This window comes from Equus caballus, chromosome 8, assembly GCF_041296265.1.
Source record: "Equus caballus isolate H_3958 breed thoroughbred chromosome 8, TB-T2T, whole genome shotgun sequence".
NCBI classification, from domain to species: domain Eukaryota; kingdom Metazoa; phylum Chordata; class Mammalia; order Perissodactyla; family Equidae; genus Equus; species Equus caballus.
Genome location: NC_091691.1, coordinates 46,043,778 through 46,067,274, shown reverse-complemented (window position 1 = coordinate 46,067,274; position 23,497 = coordinate 46,043,778). Strand labels below are relative to the sequence as shown.

The 23,497-nt window shown below is 37.9% G+C and overlaps 1 protein-coding gene across 11 annotated transcripts in view; it reads right to left on the bottom strand.

The window, feature by feature from the left end:
- SPIRE1 (spire type actin nucleation factor 1) overlaps positions 1 to 23,497 on the bottom strand; it is a 216,445-nt gene that overhangs the window by 88,040 nt on the left and 104,908 nt on the right. For all 11 annotated transcript variants that reach the window (XM_070220660.1, XM_070220659.1, XM_023648211.2 and 8 more), the window contains one exon: positions 13,912 to 14,037. In XM_070220660.1, the coding sequence (XP_070076761.1) occupies positions 13,912 to 14,037 (126 nt within the window). The remainder of the gene's footprint in view (positions 1 to 13,911; positions 14,038 to 23,497) is intronic.

Sequence of the window (23,497 nt, the reverse complement as noted above, 5' to 3'; positions counted from 1 at the left end):
CCCAACTTCCTCTTCCCCTCTACAAAAAAGTTTCTCTTCCCCTTGTTGTGGGGGGACTTGAATGTGGCTCATCATGGTTGCAGAGCCTGAATTACAATTCTTTGCTGATCCCAAATAAACTCATTTTTGCTGGAGAAATAACTGGCTGTCTAAGGTCAGCATTTAAGGTCAACACTTTGGTGGCCCATACGGGGATCCAGAGAAGACCCCCGAGACCCCAAGGCTGGTGAGCAAACAGGTGCAGTACCCACAATACGGCCCATTGAGCTCACTGCTTTTTTTGCTGACCCTGCAGTTTGAGGGTAGGTCTTTCTCCTGGATCCGAGCTTCTGCCCTCTTTGAGTCTGAGGCTCTCCAGGCTTTATTAGAGATCTGTTTTAAGGCTTCATTCTATTCTTTTCTGGTTTAGGCCTTGTTTGTCTGTGAGTACTCAGGTGGCACTTCAGCCTGACACTTTGAATCAGGCTGTTTCTTGGAACTCCACCAGCCTTCAGTTCAATTCCTTTTGGAACTGCACAATTTCTATTAAAACTGTGCTAGCCTTCAGGCCAACTTTTGGACCACTGGAGCTGTGCTGGTCCAGCCTTTGACTTGACTCCCTTGGGAGCAGACTGTCGTTTGGAACTGCGTTGATCAACCTTCAGTCCGAGTCCCTTTGGAACTGGCCTTTTCTTTGGAACTGCTCTGATTCAACCTTTGGTCTACCTTAACGAAATCAGACTGTTTCTTGGAACTGCCTGGTATTAAGCCTGCAGGCTGTTTGAGCTGCTCAAGCTATCTGAGTTCCAAGCTGTTTAAGCTGTTTCAGAATTACTGTTTTACTCTAAAGAAAAACCTCTGAGAAATGGCATCCCAATTTCTAAATATTTTGATGGCGTCCCCCTACAGTGATCCTGGCTGATTTTATGTTTAAAAACGCTATCATTCCTCATGTGCATTTCTAACTAAATGGACCAATTTAACCAAAAGTAATTTAGAACACCAACAGCCTTTATGAGGAACTTTTGAACTTTCCCAACTTACTCTTCTTAAAAATGAATTGGACAACCATAGCTCTGTAATTTCCAAAACTGAATGGAACACCTATTTTAACTGGTATTTTGAGGCTTCCAAATGTTATCAAGAGTCTAAAATTGCCTCTATGCAAAATAAAATTTTAAGATTAACTGAGGCAAACAAACAATTAAAGAAAGATAAAATGGCTTCTGAAGCCTCATGTTCCTCTCCTCCAGCTCCTCATGCTCAGGCCCCTTCTTCAGCGCCATCCTCCTCCTTCCGTTCTATACTGCCCACACCTCCTCTATACTCTGTTCCCCGACACTAACTCTCTCACCGAAATGCCCTTTTCCCTGGACCTCTCCCCACTCCCTCTTCCTCTGAACCCAGCAGAACCTGTCCCTTTAAATTAAGCCTTCTGAGCATCCACAGGCTAAGCCCTTAATTTCTCACACTCCCTGGACTAAAGCTCCAGTACAAGCCATGGTCAAAGATTTTCCCAAAGTAACCAAAGATCCTCAGAGATTTGCTGAGGAGTTTAATACAGTCCTTCAACTTATCCACCGGGTGTCTCTGACTGACATCAGCTAGTGCACATGCTTGTCAGCGAAGGCCAGGCCCAGCAAGGATGAAAACGGCTGATGGGAAATCCTGAAAGTCTCTAGAATTACAACCTGGAGACCACCCTGCTGACCTGCTCTACCATCAGGCTCAGGCGACTGATGGACGACTTCATCGCGCAATTCCGAGGGCTTTCCCAAAGCCTGTTGATTGGAACAAATTCAGGCTCGTGCACAAAGACTTGATGAACTCATTCATGACTGTTACAATGGACTTCACGTTGTTTTTAAAGACAATTCTGGTCTTCAGATGTTGATTCCACCAAGTCACCTTTTCACTCTATGTTTATTAAGGGGCTGAACCGGGACCTTCCCCTTCTAGGAAAAAGGACCAGGATGGAGTGGGAAACTGTGTCCACTCCAGATTCAGTTAATCTGGCAAACCAGCTCTCTCGCACTTTAGATGAGTCACCAAAAAGAAAGACCGCTGAAACTCTTACTCAGCTCCAGCAAATGAAAGCCCCTAAGTGAACCCAAAAACCTTCTGGTTTCTGTCACCGTGAAGAGCCAGGATGTTGGAAAAGAGATTGTTACAGATTTAAGCACTTCCAGTGCCTTCAGCGCCTTAACCAGCCTTTTCAACGTCCTCCAGTTCTGAGCGATGCAGCCTGAGGAACTACAGGGGCTCTTTCCAATCCTCCCTCTTAATTGACTTGGAGAGGCATTTCTCCAGATGGGGATGGATCTCTTTTTGTCCTGATTGACACCAGAGCCACATTCTAGATGCTCAACCCCACTACTATAAAGCAGCCCCTACCTCAGACTACTAAAACAGTTCAAATAGTGGGGATTTCTAATAAACCTCAATGGGTTCCTCTCTCTGAACCTATTCCCTTTTGTGTAGGCCCTTTGAGAGACTCATACACCCTTTTCTCCTTAGTTCCTCCACCCCTATTTATTTATTAAGCCAAGACTTCTTGGAAAAGTATCACGCCGGAATTTCATTCTCCCAAAAGGGGGACATAATACTAAAATTTGACAGTAGCCATCCAAACAGCCAACCAGGTGAATTAAATGACCCTCTGACAAATTTTATTTGCTCCATCTCTGACAGTACTATAGATGATTCTGGAAACACTGGTCATTTGTCCCTATTAAATCAGCTACCACCCTCCTTATGGGCAAAATCTCCAACTGATATTGGTAAAATTCACAGCATACCTCCCATCAAGATTCAAACAGATCCCTCAAAATCTCTCCCCAGAATGAATCAATACCCTTATAGGGTAAAGAAGCCCTTCAAGGTATAAAGCCCATAATAGAGGATCACAAGGCTCAAGGCCTCATTCTCCCTTGTACCAGACCCTGTAACACTCCTACTTTACCTGTGAGAAAGCCCAAGGGCTGAGGGTGGAGGTTTGCCTAGGACTTCTGAGCAACAAACAACAGTCATCTCTCAACACCCTGTTGTTCCTAACCTTCATATGCTACTAACATCCATTCCCCCTGGAAGCAAATTCTTTATGGTAACTGATACATGTGGTGCATTCTTTAGCATTCCAGACGACAAAGCTAGCCAATACATTTTTTCCTTCACTTGCTAAGGAAAACAATTCACCTGGACAGTCATGCCTCAGAGTTTCACTAAGAGCCCTTCTTATTTTTCTCAAATCCTGAAGGCTGATCTGGGTGATATAAAGTTCCCTAGAGGTTCTACTTTGTTGCAATATGTGGACAATTTGCTTCTTTGCTCTCTCTCCCAAGACTCCTCACAGGAAGTCAGCATCCACTTGTTAAGGCTATTGGCCTTAAAGGGACTTAAGATTGCCAAGGAGAAACTGCAGTTTGCCCAAATCCAGGTTCAATATTTAGGGCATCTTAAATCAGAACAAGGGCGACACTTAGATCCAGATAGGCTTCATGGTGTCATAAGTTTCCTCAAACCCAAAACTAAGCGCCAACCGCAAAGTTTTCTCAGGCTAGTTGGTTACTGCTGCAACTGGATTCCAAGTTTCTCTCTTATGGCCAAATTTCTGTATGTTTTATTAAAGAACAACGACCCTGACCCAAGTTTATGGGAAGAACAGGATGACACAGCCTTTAAGGCCCTAAAGGAGAGTTTGATAAATCCACTTGCCTTTGGACATTCCAATTATCAGATTCCCTTTTCCCTTTTTGTATATGAAAAGGAAGGGAATACTTTGGGGTACTCACCCCAAAACATGAGGACCACCATCAACCCATAGGGTACTATAGCCAGCAAGTGGACCTGGTGGCATGGGGGTACCCTTTGCCTCAAAGCCATTTACTGCCACTGCTCTTTTGGTTAAGGCCACCAAGCAAATCACCGTAGGATGCCCTTTAACCATTTTTGTGCCTCCTGCAGTAAGAGCCCTCCTGAATGCTCATCACACTCACCATGTTTCAGTCAGGTGCCTCCCCGCCTATGAAATCCTTTTGTTAAATGCTCCTCACATAACTCTTTTACATTGTAATAACCTTAACCCTGTTACTCTTCTCCTCGCTGTTACCGATCAAGTCCCTCACGATTGCTCAACGCTGATGGATCACCTCCTGACTCCTCATGACCATCTGCAGGAAACTCCTTCAGGTAATGGCGACTTCTCATGATTCACCGATGGTTCTTATTTAAAAGGTGACAATGGCAAATACTGTGCTGAGATGCTACTGCAACTTCTTTTCATATGGTTGAGGCAGCATCTTTATCCAAGGCTATTTCAGCCTAACAGGCTGAATTATATGCTCTTACATGGGCTTGTACTTTAGCCAAGGGCAAACTACCAACATTTATATTGATAGTAGATATGCTTTCAAAGTAGCTCATGATTTTGGAATGTTGCAGAAACAATGTGATTTCATTACTTCTAGTGGAAATAAAATTAAAAATGGCCCCTATGGGGGCCACCCTGTGGCCGAGTAGTTAAGTTCACGCGCTTGGCTTTGGCAGCCCAGGGTTTTGCTGGTTTGGATCCTGGGCGCGGACAAGGCGCCACTCATTGGGCCATGCTGAGGCAGCGACCCACATGCCACAACTAGAAGGACCTGCAACTAAAATACGCAACTGTGTACTGGGGGGATTTGGGGAGAAAAAGCAGGAAAAAAAAAAAGAAGATTGGCAACAGTTGTTAGCTCAGGTGCCAATCTTTTAAAAAAAATGGCCTCTATGTTCAGGAGTTTTTAGATGCCATACTTTTACCTGCCACTCTAGCTATTATTAAGATCCCAGAGCATTCTAAACTTGACTCTCTGGAAAGCATCACCTTGCTGATATTTCTGCAGGGAATGTAGCCCTTAAGGGAACCAACAACAGCCAAACCTCTGTCACAGTCCAAAGGGCTATTTCTCCAAATGATAACTTAGAAAAACTGGCTAAAGAAGCCCAACAATTGGCCTCAGGAAAGGAAAAACAAGATTGGAAATTGAACAATTGTTGTTTTGATAAAAAGAGAAAGCTTTGGTTTGGACCAAATAACAACCCAGTCCTACCAACGACTCTAAAATTCCCACTCCTAAACACTGTACATGCATTAAACCACTGGTCTACTGACAAAATGACAGCATTCATGAATCAATATTGGGGTGAAACATTAACAAGGTCACAAAAAGTATCTACCTCACTTGTCCCACCTGTTCAAAATACAGTCCAGGAAAGGCTGCTTATACGCCTCCTGGACATTTTAAACTGCCTAATGCACCAGTCAAGGTTTGGCAAATGGACTTCATACAACTTTCCCCATCTCATGGATATAAATATGTTTTAGTCAAGGTTTGTATGTTTTCTCACTGGACTGAAGACTTTCCTTGCAGACAGGCTACTGCCTCTCCTGTGGCTAAAGTTCTTTTGGAAAAGGTTATCCTACCGGGGGAACTCCTCTCAAACTTCATAGTGATGGAGGAATCCGTTTTACTGGTCAAGTACTTTGACAAGCCTGTGCTGTTTAGCTGGTTTTATAGCACTTTTACTGTGCTTACCACCCTCAATCTTCTGGTTTAGTCGAATGTACTTAATGGCATTAAGACTCAATTGGCAAAATTTGTGGAGACTCTCCAAATACCATGGCCAAAAGCACTGGTGTTGGTCCTTCTAAAATCTCAGATCCACCTCTTTTGGAACTCATAAACTCTTACCCTTTGAGATAGTCACAGGAAGCCCAATGCACTTAGCTCCTGCCTCTTTTGACTGATAAAAGGAGATATACTCTAATATTGCAAAAAACCCAATTGCTTGTGTTAAGAATAACCATATTTTGGTGGGGCAATCTTTTCACAGTGCACTCCAGGGAGACGAAGACCTTAAGCATCAAACCTTGCAACCTGGAGATTTTGTCTACTGGAAAAGACACCTCAGGAAGGACTCTCTTCAACCTTGCTGGAAAGGCCCCATCAGATACTGCTAACTAACCCTTCTGCCGCAAAACTGCAGGGAACAGTCACGTGGATTCACATAACACACCTAAAGAAAGCACCAAACCCTGACTGAACCTGCCCATCATCTTGTGACTTGAAAGTACAGATTTCCCAGAACTGAAGCAGATGATATCTGATGAGACAGCCTTCCCAAGATGTCCAGACCAGGCCTGTTGGAAGTTCGTCTGTCAAACCTTTGATGATAATGTAACACTTCCAATGCCTATGATCTTGATAACATACGGACTTCAGAAAAATGCCTTAAGAGTTCTCCCTTCTACCCTTCCTTTAACTCAAATGTGGCAACAGTAGGTTTCCAATCTGTGCACCTTCCCTCTGACATGGGACATGACACCTAGGAAAGGTCCTTCCTGACATCAAGGGACAAAAGTCTGCTGAAACCAGAAAAACCTGACTCTTGATCAGTGATGCTTTCAGAGAAATATCTTGATCAAAAGGAGAAAATGTGGAAATTAATAAACAGAAGCTCATTGAATTGGAGCTGGGAGGACAAAAAGGGGGAGCTCTCACACCCTAGCAGAGCCCAACAGGAAGAAGAAAGACTTCTTGACTGGCAAGAAGCCCAGCCAACAAGAGCCTGTCACAACTCAGCCAATGAAAAACCACCACACACTGAACTCTCAACTTTTCCAGTGGACACTTTGTTTACAGTAGCCCTCCCAACTTCCTCTTCCCCACTATAAAAGAGTTTCTTCTCCCCTTATTGTAGGGGGAGTTGCATGTGGCTTGCCATGGTTGTGGACCCCAAATTGCAATTCTTTGCTGATCCCAAATAAACCCATGTTTGCTGGAGAAATAATTGGCTGTTTATTTGTTTAAGGTCAACAGATGCAAATGAAAAATCATAAGTGAAAGGGTGAATGAAGACAGAATTTATAAGAAGAGTTTAAGATGTCAACAAGAAACTAATTAAGTACCACAGGTGCAGTCACACTTGAGAAGAGATCAAAGATCATCTTAATCGGATAATCAGAAATGACAATCCACACCTGTAGAGCCTGCCGCTGAAGAAATCTAAGACGGCTTAACTATAATAGACACTTTGTCTTTCACAGATCAAAATGTCTGGAATAGTCTACCTTAGTTCTGGAGTTGTTTATATGTATCATAGAAGAAAGTACAAGGGGAGAGAAAATTTTCATTACTCTGAGTACATAATCTCCCAGAAACCAGAAATTATGACTTTAAAAATCTATTTTACATGCCTTCTGATATAGTTATTGCAATAGTATGACATATAATGTTTCATAATGTTCAATTACTTTTACTGTTCATTCATTTATTACTAATATTACTGTATTAAGAATTTTCACCATTAGATTTTAAAATACAGAATTTTTACCATACTCACATTAATATAGTGGTAATGTCAATACTGAGTGTTATAACTCAATATAGACAACATTGAGCCTTCCTATACAATCTAAGACATTGAACTGCTTTCCTATAAAATCCGTCTCAAATTTAAAATATAATATAAATAGTATAAAATATAAAATAGTATATAATAACTCACAACAAATTTTACTGGGCATGCACTTAAAATATTTATCTGTATACATTTTGCCTACACAAGACTGGTACAAAGATGAGGAAAAGCTTGTTGAGTGAATAGAAGAAAGACTTGGTCACACGAATTGTATTTTCTGCAGTGAATTTTATGACTAGAAGAGATCTTAGCATGTCTAATTGCCTCCTCCTCCTTTTAAAGATAAGTAAACAGAAATCTAGCAAAGGCTATTTGACTTAGATCACATGAAAAATGAGTGGAAGAATATGATTCATCAACAATAAAGGGGATTTTTAAAATGACCAGTGTTAATATTTTAAATATAAAATAAATTTTAAAATGAGTTATTTGCTTGAGAAAAGGATTATTCTTTCAAAAGAAAGATTCTTTTTAAACTTCTCTGATACTTCAAGTGTTTTTCTACTATAGTAAATATAGTTATACCTCTACTGTGAAACAATATATTGACTGGAGAAGGCGGGGGTAGAAGCACACTACACACTCTCAGCACAGAGGCAGTGATGGTTGGAGCATGCTAGGAACATACTGGAATAAAGTCAACTGACTACCTAGTCTTAAAATCATTTTATCTCAGTCTTTGACATTCTATGACAGTTCTGTCTTTTCGCATTTCACATCTCCATGTTATTTCATACCTAAACTTAACATACCTTCCCTCTCCCATTCTTGTTTGTGTGCCTGCGTGAGAGACAGGCAGGCAGGCACACATGCAAGAGTGCAGGCACGCACGCTCTCTCATGAACCCTCTTCTCCCCCAACTCCAAATTTTGTTCTCTCTAGCTCTCAAATACTTCTTGCCACTCCTGCTCAGAAGCCTGTACCAAAATACACATCTACGTTTTCCTTCAGGAACTCTCTGCAGCTTTGTTCCAATATTACTGTACGTGACTGTTCTAAGAGGAAAATAGCAGTAACAGGTTAGAGCACCTTTGCTAGGATGAACAACGAAATGAGGATGGAAACGCTGGTACCAGCAGTGCTGAGAACTTACTTCTGTATGAACCTCTAATCTCTTTGAGCCTCAGTTTACTAATCTGCAAAGTAGGAGTCACAGGATTGTTCATGAGGATTAAATGGAGCAAGCAACAAAGGCCACTTTATAGCTGTAGGAATATAATACAGGAAGGCAGCAGAGATCAAAGGAATTGATAAAGAATTTCATTTAACAATAACAAAACCAGGGACAGAGGATCAAAAACTATCTAGAGAGCAATGGATTAAAGGATACTACCATTAATATAATCACCTTTTTTCAATTAAAAAAAACCTTGCATTTGAAAATGCCAAGCTAAATTCTCCACTGTGCACTGCACATGCTCACTAGCCATAGTTGTTAATAGGGTTTGGGTGGTGGGGGGTCACCGGCAGTAGGGCACAGGCTGTCTCTTCTTTCATACACCCTGACGCACTAAATGGCTTGCTTAGATAGTCCCTCCTTCTATACTTACACACAAGGATATCAAATTGCTTATGAGACATGATAATATGCACTTACATTCAAGGATATCAAATTGCCTTTGAGATACAGTAACAGCAGGCCTATTCAAATCTTCTCTATCATTCAGAGAATAACCTTAAAGGATCTCATTCATTGTTTAAGGAGGAAATCATCACATCATGAAAATAAACTAGAATGAAAATGAGTTTGCTTTCTAAATAGATGATGAACTACAAGGCTTTGTGCTTTGTAAAGTAGCCAGGTCTAGTAAATGTAATTAGCATTTTATAGAATAACTATAACATTTTGAAATAAATTATGGGTTTTAGATTTCAATAAATTGGCAATTGAGCATATAAGAAATTTAATATAAAGTACTTTCAGTCTATCAAATCAGGAACATTAACAGCAACTGAGCTGAAATCTTCTGATACTAAGATTCTACCCTAATTTTATACACTCACAGAGAGATATAAGGTGGTTTGAAACATCACTGATAATCACATAATTAACTTGTTGAATCAGAGATGATTACTTTGAAAATTCCAACTGACATACACTAACTCACAGATACAGGAGAAAGATTGCCTGATTCTTAAAATTTATAAAGTATTTTGAGATCTTTAGAAAAAATATCAAATTAACAGATTATTTTATTACTAGTGTGCAATTAGGACTCTGGAGAAAAAGTTAAAACAACTAACATATATACATACATGAACTAACATGTATGAAAATTTTTCTTTCTTTTCTTTTTTTTTTTTACTGAGGAAGATTCGCCTTGAGCCAACATCTGCTGCCAATCGTCCTCTTTTTGTACACGAGCTGCCACCACAGGATGGCCAATGACAGACAAGTGGTGTAGATCTGAGCCTGGGAAGCAAACCTTGGCTGCTGAAGTGGAGCATGTCGAACTTAACCACTAGGCCACCAGGGCTGACCTGAAAATCTTCTATAATTTCAAAAAAGTTGCAGACATTGCAGAGGAAGAGGAAATCCATTTGGAACCTATAAGACTCCATTCCTAAACTTCAGTGTTGACAGGCAATTTATGTAGCATAAAGTCTGTAATTAAATGGTACAGAATGTTCTTAAGTGCCAGGATTTCCACATGTTTTACAGCTTGCTTTCTCAAGACCCACTTTTATTAAGTGAATTTTTATGTATAAATTTAAAGAATGGCAAGAACACTAAAAAACCTCACTCATCTAGACCCCCCATAACCGTTCTCATATTTACTAGAAATATTTTGGCCAAAATGTTTCTAACAGTCAGAAATGCTTTAAACTGACTTCTTTCAACCAGAAGAAAATCTTTGAAGTTCTGGAAAAACACAGACATAATGTATAAATTATTTCAGTTCAACAAATATTCTCAGAGTATTTCCTATGTGCACATACTGCCTCAAGAATCATTAATATAAGGATGATTTAAAACAGTCATTTATCTCAAGAAGCATCTGGTCCAGCTGTGGACAAAAAATTACAAAGATGTAAGCAAATAACTACCATGGAACATGAGAAGTGCAAGACTGAAAGATAGACAAGATAAAGAGGTAATGGAGTCCATAAAACTCTGTTAGGGATGGAGGGAGGTCATGAATATTTCACAAAGGAGGTAACATGTGAGCAAGGTTTAGATAGAAATATAGGAGTTCACCAAGCAGACAAAGAGAGAAGAGAATTCCAGGCAGAAAGAACAGAATATGCGAGGGTCACAGATGTACAATAGCATGATGTATTCAGAAGCTCTAAGTAATTTTGACTAGATAGTATAAAATGCAAAGGAGGCAGTGCTGAAAAGGAGAATAAAATATGTGACATACCATGAAGAGCCTTGCGTGCAACACAAAGGAGTTTTAAGTTTACTCTATAGGTGATGGGAAGCCATATAATCAGGGAAGCAACACAGCTCTGTTGAACTGCCAGGTGTCTAGTGGTCAGGTAGGACGAGCCAAATGGAAAATACCAATCAAGCCTTTATTCACTTACTGCAACAGTGCAAACACGAGGCCAAAAAGGATGTTTTGCTCCCCTCGTTCCATTTTCCCCACACAGAAAGGCCCTGGGGGAAGGTCAGGGGACATGCAGTACAGGCAGGGGAAATCTCACTACTGAGGAGCCCTGGACAAAAGGCTCCTGCCATTTTATGGACCTGAGGGCCTGTGGGAAGGAGGGAGGGGAGGCTAGGAATGGAAAGTTCTGAGTCAGAGGGTAGAAAAGTGCCTCAGCCAAGGTCCTTCATGCGGAGATGCCTGGGCTCGGAATTGCAGATGTACACAGAAGCATGGCCACTCCGGTAGGGGTGTTCTGAGCCCTCGCAATCCCTGTAGAAAACCACAGAATGCAGTACACTGGCTGTGCATCAAGTCCTGTGTGGGGAGGGCAGCTTCTCCCACTGAGGCATGCCAGAGAAAGCCAGCCTGGGCTCAGGCCTGAAAGATCACACGTAGGTTTGGGCCTGGAGCCAGACTCCTAAGGTCAGATCTGTGATCAACAGGAATCATTCGTTGACAACGTGGAAGATGAACTGGATGGAGAGAATATGCAGTGATGAGGAGACCAGCGGGAGGCTATGTAGTAATCTGGGTTGGACACGTGGACCTGAACCCCTGGTAAAGTGACTGAACCTATCCATGCAGGAAAGGAAGTAGACTCAGGAAGGGCTGATAAACTGAAACAAAATGGGGGAGTCAAGGGACTGGAAGACTAGTTCAGGTGGCAGTGAGGGAAAGAGCTCGAGGGACGGGGTTACAGTCAGGAAGTAGGGACAAAAGCCCCTAATTTCCAAGGTGGACTGATTGCAGGTTATCGCAAGGACAAAGGTGTTCAGATAAGCAGAGGAATGAAGTAGAGGGGAAGCCAAGGATACAAAGCTATAGTTTCTTTTTATCAAAGAAATCACTCAGGATGACGGCAGATGACAGTGACAATGGGTCTAAGAATAGTAGGCGTGGATGGCCTGAGCTTTTTGTACAAGTATGAAGAGTAATGTTTTGAAAGCAGTGGGGGAGAGAGAGAATATTATCAACCCATCCCAGTCCAGAGATATAAAGACATGGAGGAGAGAGCAGCTTCTCACAAGAGGGAAGCAAGAGAAAGCACTACCCTTGGGGGAGTGAGTGTTCTGAGAAGAGCCTGAGGGGACTGAGGAGTTCATTTTAAAAATGAAGCAGTTTCTAGAGAGAATGGAAAGGGTTAAGAAGAGATCAAGACAGTAAGGATCCAGAGCAGGAGATGCAAAAAGAGGATAGAACTAGTGTCTATAAAGACCTAAATTTGGGGTGGTGCCAGAGGGTAACAGAATGAGATGTAGCAGGAACCCTGACCTTAATGTCCCCAACCTTGGCCAGGACCTGGCTGGTCTCTGCGGGCATTGCCACAGAGCCACCAATGGTTCCAGACATTAGCGTTCTTTCACTCCATTTGTGAGATTTTAATTTAAATAAACTTTGATAATCTTTAAATCTCTTTCCGAGAATGTGTTTGTATATCTTGCAAAGCAAAGTTTTAATTAAGAGCAAAAAAACTGTTTAAAGCTCACTGGAGTAGAGAAGGAAAAAAACCTATTAATACTGTTCTTTAAACTCAGAAATGGTTCCTAAGAATGTCTGCATCGGAAGGACTGTAAGAGCTCATTTAATTTACTCTAGTAATCCCAAAGGACTGTACTTATACCCTAAAAATAATGCTTGTTTCTCTGGGGAAGGCAATCTCAATCTTAACAAGCTGGGGAAGATAATTACAAGCTTAAAAAGTAATATTTTCTACTACTTACTAAACCTTAATTGGGGATGTGCTTTTGAATGTTCGCTCTAAAGCTTTTAATCAGTCCTACGTCCTCTGGTTCTGTCCAGGAAGAAAAGTTTGCCCACAATGTATTTACAATTATTCTTCAAATAACATACACTTCACCCTTTTCCACCCTGTTGAAGGCTTTCCTCTAGGGTCAAATTCTATCAAATGCTAAAAATAAATAGACATAGGTTTTCATTGGCCTAACACAAAGACAGACTATAAGCAGTATCCTGGTTAGACTGAAGAGGAATGCTTAGAGCTCTTATTCATACATAGAAAACAGATTTACTTAAGGTGACTTATGAAGGGTAATCTGCCTGAGATATCTGTCACTTATTACTGGAGCTAATTAGTCTTATTTGGATAATATAAGTTAGTATTTTCCTTCCTCCTTTACACATCCCACGTGTCCCTCCCCAAACTGTGTTATCATAAGTTTTAAACTAGTGTTTCAGATAAACTCCGTACTTTAGCCTTAACAGAAATGATACCCACTAACCATCATGGACTGAGCTCTTACTGTGTGCCAGATGCTGTGCTGCTTTATATAGACCTCATGAATCTTCACAACCATCTGTGTGATGTAAAATACAGCAACTCTCCTTGTGAATAAGTTAGAATGATTCTCTTTGGACTCTACATACAACATTTTTAACTCATAGACAATGACAAATAAATAAAAAAGCTAAAATGAGATTTTGGGTTATCTGAATATTAATTCACATCTCCTCCTTTAAATATTTAATCGAATCCACTGTAAGATAACTAAATTATCAGATGTGTAGCCTCCTTCCTGAGTCCTTATCCCTTCCTGAAAGTGGTACTGACATGTTTTAAAATGGAAAAAAGAGCAGCAGAAAGAGGGTGAAAAGTAAGTCACATGGGAAATTGTTTAAATCAATTGAGCATTATGTCCCATTTGTAAGGCAGCTTTACGAAAATTTTTGTTTTATAAAATGGATTTACACACTGAGATTTTAAAGAATAGAGTTAATTTTTGCCTAACTTGCTTCTTTCCTGAATGATTTTCAGCACTCATCAGAAGGATGGTAATAAATATTTTAAATAATATGATGGACAATGTCGTAAATTCAGGTTTATCTTTCACAATGCAAATAAATATGAAACAGTAGTACTTACCTCCTTTGCACTCTTAATTTTAGTCAGAAATGTATGCAGCTCCATTGTTTCTGCAAACAGTGCCCGACATACTGCTTGATAATGATTTGGTGCCTCTGATTCAGTTGGGAGATGAGCAGCGCATAACTAAAGAAGAAAAAATAATGGTGCTTGTTTATTATTTGCAGGTCTTTTGTACCTTAAAAATAGACACACCCAATATATTTGTATTTTCATATCGGACAGCAGGGCAACTCCGCAATTCCCATTATCCAAAGCTTAATGATGTATCACAAGGCCATCAGTAAATTTCATACAATTATATGGAAAAAGTGGTCCACAAACTAAGAAACACCCAACAGCACGGATGATCTTACTAGAATTGGTTAGCTTCTATTTGAAAATGATAGGACATATGTAAAAGTTATGGTTGGGAGCAGAAAGAGAATTACCATTTATTAAGTATTAATCATAACTCAGGTATTTTAATAGCTACCGTTTATTGAGTATTTATCATGCCAGGCACTATATTTAACATGTCATATACACAGCATAACATCATTTATTCTTCAATGTAACCCAGAATTATCCCGATTTTATAGGAAGGGAAACTGAGGTTAAGAGGAATCAAGAGACTTGTTCACAGTCATAAAATTGACATGAGGGATAAGGAGAAGTCAACACAGTCCTATTGGATTCTGAAGCCCAGGCTCAGTTCGGTACATATTGAATTGTGTAACGTAGTAAAAAGAATGTCAGGAATACATGAGGGAAGATGCCTCATCACTAGACGGCAAGTGGAGGAAAGAGGGCAGAGGGCAACATGACCCACTGATGATACCTCCAGTCCCAACATCCTTTACTATACATAGTCCATAATCCCCACAAACTACTTGTGGGGAAAGGTGAAATTTAAATTTAACAGCATGCAAAACAATTTAGAAAAATCAAACACCATTTAATTTTTTAGAATTAGAAAGACATCCTAACAAGAATCTAATGCACAGGAATAATTTTATCTATTTTATGTTTCTATAAATAATAATTTTGTATCCATGTACAATAGTTATTGTTTTAAGGTATTTCATTTGCATTAAAAAGCTGTTAAATTCTCCCTTAATTCTCTATTATATTCAGTAAATTTGACATTAATACAATTACTGAAAATACACATTTTATAATAATAACTTTATCTATTGGAGACTAAAAGATATCTTTGTAGACGGTAATATCCTTCATAAGATGGCTTTTTGTTATTTTCATTTATAATAAGTATCATATGCAATTTAGAGATTACTATCTTTAATAAAATACATTCTCAAGAAAATATTTTGAGTTTCAGTAAGAAACTTTCTTCACAGTACCAAAAACTGGCTAGGAATTGATTCATCAGGGAAGCATGAAAAGCAAAAATCTCACAAGCTTATTATTCACAGAGCTACAATGAACAGAAAGTATATTTTAGCTCAATTATTTTTGTATCCAGAAACAGCTTCCAACGTAGAATTACCATTTCCAAAGAAATGAAAAGCAAGTGCTAGCACTTTCACCTTTATCTAACTAATCCCATAATTTTATATTCCAATTACATGTTGTGAAATACGGCATAAATCTTTTGACTGTAATTCACAGTAGGAAACATATTTTAAGTAAGGACTCAAACACATGAATATGTATATGTTTTATATACAAAAATTTCACAAAACTTACACATTTGATTGATTTCGCAACCCATTAATAGGCCTGTGACTTGAAAAACAGTGGTGTAAAGGTAATAACTAGGCCTAAAAGTGTTGCATATAACATAATTTTATATATAGAAAATCCAAAGGAATCCATAAAAACTATTAGAGTTAATGTAATTTCAGCAAAGTTGTGGGATACATGACTTATACACAAAAAAGTTGTATTTACAGTACCAATGAATAATCAGCAAATAAACTTAAGAAAATTCCATTTACAGTAGCATAAAAAAAAATACTATGGAATAAATCTAACCAAGGAGGTGCAAGACTTACACACTGAAAACTACAAAACATTGCTGAAAGAAACTGAAGACGATCTAAATAAGTGGAAAGACACCCTGTATTCATGGGTTGGAAGACACATTGTTAAAATATCAATACTACACAAAGCGATCTAGAGATCCTTAACTAAGCCCTTATGGCCTTTTTGGAGAAATGAACAGCCAATCCTAAAATTCATATGGAATCGCAAGGGGCTCCAAATAGCTGAGACAATCTTAGAAAGAACAAAGTTGGAAGACACACACTTCCAAATTTCAAAACTTACTGCAAAGTTCAGTAATCAAAACAGTGTGGTACTGGCATAAAGACAGACATATAAATCAATGGAATAGAACTGAGAGTCCGGAGATAAACCCACACATCTATGGTTGATTGATTTTTGACAAAAGTACCCAGGTCACTAAGTAGGGAAAGAATAGTCTCTTCAACAAATGATGCTGGGAAAACTGGATATCCACTTGCAAAAAAATGAAGTTGTACCCTATCTCACACCATATATAAATATTAACTCAAATTGGATTAGAGACTCAAATATAAAAGCCAAAACTATAAAATTCTTGGAAGAAAACATGGGGATAAAACTTCAGAGTCATGGACTCGGTAATGGTTTTTGAAATGTGAAACCAAAAGCACAAGTAACAACAATAAATAGATGGATAAATTAGACTTCATCAAAGCTGAAAATTTTTGTGCATCAAAGGACACTATCAAGAGAGTGAAAAAACAGTCCACATAATGAGAGAAAATATTTTCAAATCATGTATCTGATAAGGGCCTAGTATGCAGAATATATAAAGAACTCTTAAGCTAAAAAAAAGACAAACAACACAATTAAAAAATTGACTTGACTTTTTTTTCCCAAAAAAGATACACAAATGGCCAAAAAGCACATATAAATATGCTCAACATCATTAGTCATTAGGGAAATGCAAATCAAAACCACAAAGAGATACCACTCACACCCATTAGGATGGCTATAAAAACAAACAAAAAATGGAAAATAAGTCTCGGTGAGAACACTGAAAAATTGGAACCCTTGTGAATTGCTGGTAAGAATGTAAGATGGTGTAGCCATTGCGAAAAATAGTTTGGTGGCTCCTCAAAAAGTTACACAGAGAATTACCATGTGATCCTGCAATTAGACTCCTAGGTATACATCCAAAAGAACTGAAAGTAGATGTTCAAACAAAAACTTGTACACGAATGCTTATACCAGCACTATTCATAGTAATCAAAAGGTAGAAACAATTCAAATGTTCTAAACTGATGAATGTATAAACAAAAAATATGGTATAGCCATACAATGGAATCTTATTCAGTCATAAAAAGGAATAAAGTACTAACACATGCTACAACATGGATCAACCTTAACAGAATTATGCTAAGTGAAAGATGCCAGACACCAAAGGTCACATACTGCATGATTCTATTTATATATAATACCCAGAATACACAAAACCACAGAGACAGAAAGCTGATTAGTGGTTGCCAGGGGCTGAAGGAGGAAGGATGGGAAGTGACAGATACAGGGTTTCCATTTAGGGTAAACAAAAGCTCTGGAACTAGACAGTGGTGATGGTTGGACAATAATTGTGAATGTACTGAATGCCACTAAATTGTAAACTTTAAAATGGTAAATTTTATGTTATGTGTATTTTACCACAATTTTGTAAATGTTTAAAAAAATTAACAAAGAACAACAAAATTCCACAAAGTCTCCATTAAGACAGAGAAATAATCCCACAGAGGAGAAATACTCCTAGTGGTTATTTCAGTGTCAATGGATTGCTTGATATTTATTTTGCTCTTTGTAAATGCATCATCACATCTAATCCTTACAACAACCCAATTTAGAGATTAGAAAATTGAGATTTAGAACAGCTTAATAATTTACCCAAGGTCATACAGCTAGCCAGTAGAAATGGAATTGAATCCAGGCAGTCTAACTCTAGAGCCCAAGTTCTTATGCACTCTACTCTAGAATGAATGTGTATCACTTTTATATTAAAGGAAATAATGTTCTTAAAGGGTCTAAGCTTAGAGCATGGTATACAGTAAGAATGCAACAAAATCATCTTTAAAGTTACAAAAGAGAAGGGACACGATAGAGGCATAGGAACACAATTAGAAGGAGCAGGTTCTGTCCCATATCTATCAACATGAAGTTATACAACCCTGGACAATTTATTTAACATTGCTGGGTTTCAGTTTATGTCTAAAAGGAGAGGACTAGGCTCTGTAACCTCTTACTTAACCTACCTTCCCTTGTTCTATGAATAAATTTTTAAGTTAAAACAAAATGCTGGAGTTTTTTGGGTTCAATCTTGCATCTTTGGGTTTCTCTCTACTCACTTTAGCTGACCTTGTCTACTACAACCACTTTAAATGCCACCAAAGACTGATGATCCCCCAATGCCTACTCTAGGCAATTCTTGTTTTTGTCAGGAAACAAGTTCTACCTTATCTTTAATCTTGACAGATATTTCACTACGTAAAGAACTTTAGGTTCTATTTTAGAATTTTGAAGATACCATACCATTCTGTCTTCTAGCTTCCATTATTTCTGTTGAGAAGTCAGGTGCAGTCTATTTTCCCTCTGGCTGATTTTAGATTTTCTGTTTGTGGTTTTTAGCAGTTTAAATATAATGAGACTAGATTATTTTTCATTTTATTTATCTTGCTCTTGGTTTGTGGGGTTCTTGACTCTGAGGCATAGTGTTTTCCACAGTTTTGGAAAATTCTTAGTACGTCTTCAAATATTTCTTCCATCCTCTCTCTTCTTTGCTCTCCATTTAGGACTTTAATTACATGTCCTGCCTTTGTATCTTACCTTCTGTTCTGTACTTTTTATTCTTTTTGTGTCTCTGTGATTCATTTTGACTATTTTCTACTGGTAACATTCCACTTCACTCATTCTCTCTTCAGCTCTATCTAGTCTATTAAACCCACCCCCTAAACTTTTATTTCCGTTATTTTATGTTTTGTTTCTCAAATTTCCATTTGGTTCTTTTTATATATTTTCCAGATCTCTACTTAAAGTTTCAATCCTGACTCTTGGAACTCTAAACCATCAATGAAAAGTCAGTCTGACAACTCCATTATCTGGATTCCCTGTATAGACTCGTTAATAATACTGCTAGAATCCTAATAAAATTTCTGAAAATTTTCATTAAACACATAGGACCTTGTTATATATTTTCAAGAAAATATGAAATTATCAGCAAACCTTGATGAGACAGATGTGATTAGAAAAAAGACAGACTAGAATACTTTGTAATGTTTTGAAATACTTTCACTTTTAGTTTGTCAAATAAGTTAGCATCTGTATTTTGAAGCAATGCACCAACTAGGAGAAAAATCTTTATTTAATACCAAATCAAAGATGTACGGTGGGGCTGGCCTCGTAGCCAAGTGGTTAAATTAGCATGCTCCCCTTCAGCAGCCCAGGGTTTTGCTGGTTCGGATCCCAGGCACAGACATGGCACGACTCATCAGGCCATGCTGAGGGGGCGTCCCACATAGCACAACCAGAGGCATTCACAACTAGGATATACAACTATATACTGGGGGGCTTCGGGGAGAAGAAAAAAAAAAGACGTATGTCAGGAACTCAGAAATTCTATTTATTATCCATTGGCCTTTTACCATAATTAGTGTCAAAATACTGCACAGAGAGAGACCATAAAGTTTTTCCTAAAATTTTGACACAATTGAGAATGCAGTTTTTGTTTAAACTCTAAATTACAAAGCATTCAGCAATTCAAGTCATCCTTTGTTTAGAGACACATTTTGCAATGTATGTAAATTCTATCACCAGAGAAGAGAAAATGGCATAATAAAAATATCTTCTGAGATATTTAGAATTTATCACATCACAGTCCATTGTTGATAATATTAGACTCCAATATTTCCCCATAATTTATTCTCAGCTACTGAAATTCAAACGTTTTAAAAAATATTCAGTTCACAAGCAAAGCTTATAATTTTATTTCTAAAAACCTAAATAGGGGACCAGCCTGGTGACACAGTGGTTAAATTCACATGCTCTGCTTCAGTGGCCTGGGGTTTGTGGGTTCAGATCCTGGGCACAGACCTACACACAGCTCATCAAGCCATGCTGTGGCAGCATCCCATATACAAAACAGAGGGAGACTGGTACAGATGTTAGCTCAGGGATAGTATTCCTAACCCAGAAAAAAAAAAAAAAAAACCCAAGTAGAATATTATTTTAAACTATAACTAAAATGTTTTGCCTATAGTAATCAGGTATTTATCATAAGAAATTAATAACTAAGAAAAGAAAAAACTGCACAAAGATCATCTTCACTAAATTCAGGATCACACTGTCAGAATATATTACTAAATTTTTGCCTTAATCAGTAAGAAAATTAGCACGTTCCCAGCAAATTTCAAAGCTTACAGAACACAACATTCCAAGTACAGAGAATTACAATTTCTTTTTTGGAGTTACTCAAATTTGACTGAAGAACAATGTTCACCCAACTAACCTACGTTAACAGAGGTCTTTTTTTTTTTTTTTTGAGGAAGATTAGCCCTGAGCTAACTACTGCCCAATCTTCCTCTTTTTGCTGAGGAAGACTGGCCCTGAGCTAACATGCCCATCTTCCTCTATTTTATACATGGGATGCCTACCACAGCATGGCTTTTGCCAAGCGGTGCCATGTCCACCCCTGGGATGCAAACCAGTGAACCCCAGGCCGCCAAGAAGCGGAATGTGCACACTTAACCACTGCGCCACCAGGCTGGCCCTGAGATCTTAATAACAGACAAGCTCAAACAAACAGTTTGGCTTCCCTTGAACATACTCCCTTAAACCTAGGCCAAACTTATACACAAATGAAAATAATAGCCCATCCTGTTTCAGCTGTTTGTAACACAAACGCATTTTGAAAATGAAAACATACTCTGCACTGGATTAATCTAGTTTGGTATAATAAAATTAAATATATAAAGCTTGTTCCTATTTTTAATCACATTCTATAGTACAACTCTTTTCTTAAATTTTTCCTCTGAGGCATTTTCAAGATAGCATGCAAATTCTGACATTACATGGCAAACCAAAAACCTGCTAGCTTTTTATAAGCAGGACTTATTATTTGCAAACTATATCCTTATATTTGCAGAAACATGCCACATTTTGTTTGAAAGTATGAATTAACACTGAAAACATAACTTATAAAACCATTCATGGGCAATAACATACTTAATATAGCCATACTAAAATTTTATAATCTTTTATTGATTATATAAATACTAAAGAATAAGAGGAACGGAATTTCTGAAGCCAAATGTTTCACCCTGAACCACAACACCATTAACACACTATTTCAAATGACCACTTTCTTATTTATCTATACGCCAGTATATCCAGATTTTGGTAGTCTTTTTTCCATTTATTAAAATGAAAATTTCCCATATTTCTATATAACCCACATAATTATAATTTTAAAGACTATATAATGGTCCATCTAGCTGATATACTATTCACTTGTGAATCACTTATTTCTAGTTTTAGAATACTATAAATAATGCTGCAGTACACATCTTCATGTATCTATGTAACATTTTCTTCTTTTAAAAATTCTCTATGTACAGAGAACAGATTGGTGGTTGCCAGAGGTGGGGGGTAGGAGTGGGTGAAATGGGCGAAGGGGGCCAAAAGGTACAAACTTCCAGTTATAAAATAAGTAAGTCCTGGGGATGCAATGTACAGCATGGTGACTATAGTTAATAATAATGTATTTGAAAGTTGCTAAGAGAGAAGATCTTAAACGTTCTCATCACAGGAAAAAAAACTGTAACTATGTGAGGTGATGGATATTAACTAGACGTATTGTGATGATCACTTTGCAATATATACATATATTGAATTATTATGTCGTACAAGTGAAACTGTTATATGTCAGTTACATCTCAATTTAAAAAATTATCTCTTTGAAAAATTTCTAACAGCACCATTACTATGACAAAGGATTACTTCGGATACTTCTACATAGTTTAATTTTTTGTATGAAAAATTTCAAACATATACAAAACTAGGCAAATAGTACAATGAATCACCATGTACCCACCACACAACTTAACAATTATCAATTCATGGTCAATCCTGTTCTATCTACATCCTTACCCACTCAAGTCCCACCCTTCTGGATTATTTTATAGCAAATTACAGACATCTGAATTTCATTTGTAAATATTTCAGCACATATCTCTAAAATATAACTTCTTTAAAAAAATCACAATACTATTATCATATCTAAAAATATGGAAAATAATTCCTAATATCAACTATAGAGTAAGAAGTCAAATTTTCCTGATTATCTCAAATATACACAGTTTCACAATTTCTTTCTTTTAATCGGGATCCACATGAGCTCCACATATTGTAACTGGGAGTTAATTTATCAAGTTTCTTTTAATGTCAGTTTCCCTCCCCCCGCCCTCCTTTTTTTAATTTGCAATTTATTTATTGAAGAAATTACATGATTTGTCCTACAGAGTTTCCCACAATCTGGATTTTGTTGATTGCATCCCTATGGTGTTATATGTTTCTACATCCCTTAGATTTCCTGTAAATTGGTAGGTAGATTAGTTAGATCTAGAGGCTTAATCAGATTGAAGTTTGATTTTTTTTTTTGGCAAGAATACTTTGTAGGTGGTGGTGTACACTTTGATCAGGAGGCACATAAAGTCTGTTGGTCTCTTGTGATGCCACAATAATTACTGATTTTATTTCTTTAGAGTTAGAAGATTACCATTTTTCAATCCCTATCATTCCCTTTTCACTTATCAGTTGGAACACTTTTATAAAGAGAAATTTGTCCAAAGCTATTTGGTTACACTGAGGCACTGTACGGAAAAGGCAGGATGAATATTCTGTTTATGTGCCAATTTTCAAAAATACTAAGTTGGTTCCCTAACAACCTCTAAAGGTGACTAACGAGGGTTTTATTAATTATCATATATACGTTCATGGAATTCAGAATATTCGATGTGCTTTAATCCATCACAGCTATTATTGTTATTGATGATCAAATTCTTCCATCTTTGATCAATCGGAGCCTCTATGAGTTGGCTTTTGAGTCCTTTCTATACAACTTAGTAATCTTGGATAGTTTGTTTGCTTTGTGATATGACAAGACATTCCAGGCTATTTTATACATTTCCTTCCCAGATCTGGAATTAGCTATTTCTCTAAGGAATCCTGAATTCTTTTAGGGGGAGTGGTATTTAGAGAACATGATCTAGTGGTAGCTGTGCTCACTGCTACTACGTGGTCATTGCTTTCTAGGTCTTTCTATGTGGTTACGTTTCCAACGTGATAAAAGTTATGTTCAATTTGCTTTGGATTTGGAGGGGGATTATATTTCTATGTTCAATTTTGCTTTATAATTATGTAAAATATTTGTACTCTTTCTAGATCAGATCTACAGAATCAAGTATATTCAGAGATGCTTAGCTTTAATGCCTGTCCTAGTTTCTATTCTGTTCCTTTTCTCTATGTATAGCTAACTTTTTCCCCTTAAGTTTGGTTTATCTTTCCTCTTTTTTTTTTTAAC